Source organism: Charadrius vociferus, unplaced genomic scaffold (genome assembly GCF_000708025.1).
Source record: "Charadrius vociferus isolate BGI_N301 unplaced genomic scaffold, ASM70802v2 scaffold1608, whole genome shotgun sequence".
Classification (NCBI taxonomy): domain Eukaryota; kingdom Metazoa; phylum Chordata; class Aves; order Charadriiformes; family Charadriidae; genus Charadrius; species Charadrius vociferus.
In genome coordinates this window covers 117,195-123,313 of record NW_009649572.1, presented here as the reverse complement: position 1 = coordinate 123,313, position 6,119 = coordinate 117,195, and the positions used below count along the sequence as shown (strand labels likewise).

At 55.4% G+C, this 6,119-nt stretch overlaps 1 protein-coding gene across 1 annotated transcript in view; it reads right to left on the bottom strand.

Annotated features, from left to right (window-relative positions):
* The window catches only part of PAX5 (paired box 5), a gene marked incomplete at its 5' end in the record, with an annotated part of 206,804 nt that overhangs the window by 84,612 nt on the left and 116,073 nt on the right, over positions 1-6,119 (bottom strand). The window contains one exon of the mRNA XM_009890328.1: positions 3,749-3,835. Coding sequence (XP_009888630.1) covers positions 3,749-3,835 — 87 coding nt within the window. The remainder of the gene's footprint in view (positions 1-3,748; positions 3,836-6,119) is intronic.

Genomic DNA, 6,119 nt, shown 5'->3' with positions numbered 1-6,119 from the left:
CGCAGCCACCCCACGCAGCAGAGGCTGCCATGCCGTGCTGTGCCGTGCTGTGCCGTGCCGTGCCGTGCCATGCCGCAGAGCTGGGTGTGGGTGCCGCCAGGGCCAGCGATGGGGCAGGAGAGCAGAAAGATGCTGCAGAGCAGATTTTTTCTTCTTCTTCCCATGCTTCTGTTGACCGCCTCGGAGGACTGCAGCTCGGTCGTCTCCCCTTCCACAAGAGCTACAGGGCACAGCATTTGGGGAGGAGGGACCACGGTCACCTGTTTGCATCGGTTCCCAGCCTGGCAGTGGAAGGTGGCTGCGCGATGCGGAGGAGTGGGGAGCAGCAGAGCAAGGGCAGAGCAGGCATGGGGCGATGGAGAGCAGACAGTGCTCCTCTGGGGCCAGGCAGACGCTCCCCACCGCCTGCACGCCGAGAGCATGGTGCTGCCTTCCCCTGGAGACACCGGCGCACACCTCTCACTGCTGCTCCACACCCCGGGACAAAGACTCACGACCAAACTTGTTTCATTATTCTCATCTCTCTCTGCCCCTGTTCTCTTTATTTCCCCCCCAAAACCATCTTTCACCCAAGTACCCTTTCTTCCTGCCACTTGCAAATCGCGGCATCTCTCCTTTTAGCTCCTCTTTCAGCCTGGTGTGATGGCTGCAGTGCAATTCTTCCTTGCCAGCACAGGGAATTAATTGAATGTAGGTGCTGTTAAGTGCCTGCAGTATTACACTTTCATCTCAGTGAAGGGAGCGGGACTTAGTAAAACAAACTGTGTCAGTCCATGTACCAGTCCTGATTAATTTTGTCAAGGTTTCTGCTTTGAGGCTGATACTGCCAGAGCTCACTCTCCGGAGAGAATTGCTGAACGCTCTCACATATACTCCTGAGAAGAGTGGAAGCATCCTGGATACAGCTTAAATTAACCTCCTCTCCACTGCGGGTGCTCGCGCTCGTCACACGGAGCCTTCTGGATGCGCAAGGGGACTCGGAGCAGGATTTTAAGGCTCTGCCGCAGGTTCCTGCCCTGAACGACCGGTGGGGCTGCGGGCGCCTGGGGAGGGGGAGCGCAGGACCAGGCTCCCAGGGAGGATGCGGAGCTGCTGGTAAGCGGCACCGCTGCGGGGCACAGGAGACATGTCCAACCCTACGGCTGAGCCGGGAGACGTTCCGTCTGTGGTCCTACAGCTGTACCAGGGCCTTGCAGCGTCCCTCGGAGTGCTCTCGCTGCCTTTGCCCTCCAGCGCTGTGCGCCACGGGCAAGCGGGGTGGGCTTCTCCACCGAAGAGCTGGGCCACAGACCTTCGCAGCGCCCTGTGTGGCACGATGCTGACTTCGAATAAATGCCCTTCCAAACCGACCACCGTTTCGCTTTCGGTGCTTCTCTGACAGAGAGGATTGCTGTGATGGGAACCCCAAGGCTCAGCTCACCGAGACCTCGCTGCCCAGCTCAAGCAGTGCAGGGAGGGGCAGGACACACGACCAGTGGTCGGACATGGGGAGCCCCCCTCCAGGAGACTCCAGCGCTCCCGGTTTTGTGACCAGGCTGAACTGGAACAGCACGTTCACCCTTAGGACTTGCTGCAGAACAAACATTCCCATTTCTTTTTCTTTTTGATGCACCAAAACTTCCAGTCTCTTAACTCCAAACCTGCGTGCGATTACGCACTCAAAGCAAGGTAACGTCATCTGTGCAGTGACTGACTCTGTGTCTACCGAAACATAAGATTTTTAAAATATTGGAACAAAGTATTTCGAAGAGGATAAAAACAAGGAAGTGAGATCATACATTTTAACAACTCCCACTGGCAAAAAATGCTAGTATTGTCATTATACCGTGAAACATTTCAATTTCAATAAAGCTGCGGTTTCTGAAGGAAAAAAATAGCATCCAAATCTTTTTGCCCTTCCCTCATTTAAACACACGTTCACAGCATGCTGCTGAGTAAATACTGCTGTAGAAACCCTCGCCAGCCTGCGACGCCTTGCTGCGGGAACACACCATCCCTTCATCCACACGCATCCGCACCGTCGAAGAGAAGGCAGAACTTGCCCCCAAAATGTATCATTCAAAAAGGAAGCGAGAAAAAGGAAAAAAGGGAATGGCACAGGCAAAAGGTATCCTGGCTCCCGACCAGCCTCTGCTTCAAAGTCTTCTCCTGACCCAGACCTGCCCATCTCCACCAGCTTCAGGGCAGCACGGGGATGTCCCCTGTCCGGTGCCCTGGCCAGCACGCTCACAGCATATGCGAGGCCATCACCCCAAACGAGGAGCCGAACAGGTCGTGGGCACAACCTGCTGCTGCCGGAGTTGAAGGGCCACGAGTGGCCCCCTGCTGCAGGGCGGCGAGGGGCTCCGGGGGGGCTCCAGGAGGGCTCCGGGATGGCTCCAGTGCACCCACAGGTGGGAGCACGGTGTGCAGTCCGGGGGCCTGGCCAAAAGACCTCTCTCCATGAGGAAAGGCAAGGCTGGGGATACGTTTCCATTTATTTTTCATATCATGCCAGTTTCTTTACTGGTTTGCAAGCAAAATTTAAAAAGCCACCCAAAACCCTGGCTTCCCAGTCCTGTCCACGCAGCAGAGCTTTGCTAAAGCAGCTCTCCTGCCTCCAAAGGAGCTGCAACACGAGAAACGAAGAAAGCGCGGTGCGCGCTCTTCCCCCTGGCTAAAGCATCTTCCCCATGTGGCCAAGCCAAAATCCCACAGGCGCTGCCGGCTGTGGCCATGGAAACTGCGGGTCTCCGTGCAGGGGCTCCCCTGGCTTTGTGCAGCTATGCCCATCGATATTAGCTGGAGATCTGCCCGCTGATTTATGATGGAAGCGCTAACAAACCCTTAAATGTGGCACGGCAAATAGCAGCATTATACCAGCACCATGGCACGGGAGGCAGAGGCTGTCTATTGCTCCCCAAGGATTTGTTTAAGGACAAGAACCATGATGAATACAGCCTGGGTGGCTCAATTACATGGGGACTCAATTACTTAAAACAAAGAAACCTGATAAAAAAAGTATGACAAAAATTCAAAATTATTTCGCTGCTGGAGGTCACATATAACAGCCCTGTCATCCATAAATCTGGAAATCTCTAAGGCATGCTACTCCTGTGTTGAGAGATGACAATTAATTGGTATTTTACTTACCTCATCCATGTAAATTATGCAAGGAAAAATTCTAATTACTGCATGCTACATGTATATAAGGTCAAAGTGGGCCAGCTTTTGACAATGGTGTAAAATGGATTATGTTTATCCTTCACATGAGGGCCATGATCCTGCATGAGCCACAGGGCTCCTGTTCCCCACCGCTCGCAGGGACTGTGCCGGAACCAGCGAGGCTGCGCGGGCACAGCGGTCCCGTGCAGAGGAGGGATGGATCGGGCACACACACACAACTGGGGAGGAAACGCAACGCGAGGTCGGGGAGGAAAACAAAGTGCTTGAACGAGTGAGAAACAACAGCATGGGGAGCAATGGGGCTGGTGCTTGGCCATGATCAACCAGCGACTCCCTGAAGTCGGCACTCCCCATAAAGCACCCCAAGTTTTGTCTGAAATGGATTCTTCACCCTCAAAAACAATGGGGATCCTGCCTTCCGGCAACATTTTGTGCATCTGCAAGGACTTTACGCGGTCAGAAAGGGGAAGACAAGAGGTTTGGGCTTCTTGTTTGAGAAGTCCCCCTAGCAGGGGCAATCGCCATTGGGTTGCAAAGGGGACACATCTTGCATTGAGCCCGCAAGGCGAGCACGGCAACTTACCCAGTAGTCCAGGGTTGGGAAACCTCCAGGAGTCATTGTACGTCGAATATTGTGGGTGGCTGTATGGGCTCCCAGAAAACTCGCTCCCTAAGTTAAAGAGAAAAAGACAAAACAAAAGATCATTTGGTTTGAGACCACAGTTACCATTGCGGGGACAGGAGCTCTTCAGTGCCTGCTGTGCTCCAGTGACTGCCTGAGTGAGCGCAATGCTGGCCACCCTCTTTGAGGAAGGGCCATATGGGTGGGCGAATTATTAAATAAATGAGTGCACCCATCTTTCATGCACCCTTTTCATGCTGCAGCCCAGGACTGCTGAGCTGGTGGGATTTTCTCGGGCAGACAGTGCTGCAAGAGCAAGACAGGGAGGAGGGATGGAGAGGAGTCTGGTGGGGCTGGCCCTTGCCTCCACGGTCCTACAGCACTCAGGGCAAGAAAACGAGGAGAGGGCTGCTCAGTCAGGGTCTCTTCCGGCAGGAGATGAACCAGCTCATCTTCCAGATAGCGGGTACCCTTCCAGGCTCTCCGGGACAACATGGTCTTGGTCCCAGACAGTTGTCTGTACTTTAACCCAAGGAGAGGGATGCTTGTATCAGTTTCAGATGGCTTTGAAACCCTCCAGACAAAGGCACAGAAAAAACTCAAAGAGTTATTGCTATTTATCTCCTCACCAGCTCCTGCTCTCCCCATCTGTTTGTTCTCTTCACATGTCACCTCCTGTTTCATACTTCAGCTGCAAGCTCTTCAGGACAGAGCCTGGCACCATGGGGCTCTGACCCTGGGCAGGGCACCCGGCTCCACCACCATGCAAATACCAACACTGTTGATGATTTATGAGGAAATCTTCCACAAATGACAGTTTCCCGCTCTTCTCCTGTCTTTCCTCCTTCTCTCCTTTTCCCTCTCTCCTACACAAGTATACGCACACTCAACACAGCACGGTGGGAGAAAGAGCAGGTTTCCTGCGGCAAGAGGAGGGGAGGGCTGCCAGGCTGCAGCAGAAGATGCTCGCTGCAACCTTCGCCCATTCTGGTCCCCGGCGCTGACCCAGGGGCTGCCTTTACCCCCACCGCCACGTCCCCAGCTTCACCACATCTCCCCCCGTCCCGCATGACCCACAGACCGCTTAGGCGACTTGCTGGCCCCAGGAGAGAGGGGATGATGCTCTGGTGGGCGGTGGGGTCGTGCCACCCGCCGCGGGGAGCTCTCGGCTCGACCGCGTGGTGGGCTGCGATTGCTGTGCAGCACAGGTATTTTCTGCCAATACAGAAGTGACACAGGTTGGTGTCAAAATACAGCGTCGGGTCCAGGGTAGTTTGGTCCCCACGTGATGCTGCTTCAGTAAAAATGAGCTGCCTCTGAGCCTACACCGAAGAACAACGGTAAACACGCTGAACGTGCTGATGGCAAGAGTGACCCATCAGCGGTTCACTGCAGGGAGGTCTCCCTTAACAGCCCCTCTCTGCTCCCCACAGCCCTTCAGACCCGCAGGAGTGCACCCACCAGCCTCGACCTGCTCTCTCTCCCCCGACCGAGTGCCCGCAGACGGGGCCATGAGATGAGGTCTGAAGCCCGCAGCAGCAAGCCCCGTGCGTGCTCAGCACGCGTTGCTGCTTTGGCCACATCTCCACACAAGCTCAGAGCAGGTTTTCATTACTCCTTCTAGGGAATGGCACAAATTCACCATGAGCCATGGAAAACAGAGCTGTTTTCCAAGCTTTCTTCCTGGTGAAGTCATCATATCTACACTTCTCTGCTCCCTCTCCTGATGGCTTCAGAGCCTGAAGGTTACCTCCATCACAGTGCCCTCTCTAGAAGAGCGAGGCCATAAGTGATGTCAGGAGCCACCCACAGCACCAGGGCCACTGACAAACACATCCCATTGCCTTCCACCAGCCAGGGAGCAAGCTCCCTCCGGCTGGACAAGGTGGCTCCTCTCTGGTCCCTCCTTCTGCCTCCCCACTGCTGCACCTGAGGCTCTCTGCTCAGCCAGAGCCCGCCCCGCTCGCCCCTGTTCCCAAACCCACTCAGCTTCCACCAACTCTCTGACCCAGCTCTGCACAACCGGTGTTTGCCCAAACGTGCGAAGCGCGCAGGCAGTGAACTGGCCGGTAACTTCACAGGCGAGTGACACGACCTTTCCCAGCCCTTGGAGGCTCATGGCCAGGTCCTCCTTCCCGTCTGCGCCACGCAAAAACCCCCTTCACCCCGTGGGCACCTCTTCTGCGGTGAGGGGCTGGGACACCCCCTCCCCCGGGGGCTCCTTTCCACAGGGCAGCCCGAAATGGGGAGATTTAGCCCTGTTTTAGTGGCAGGACGCAGCTGTGCCGTCTGAGCAACACAACACCCGTAAGCCGATGGGAACACGTCCTGC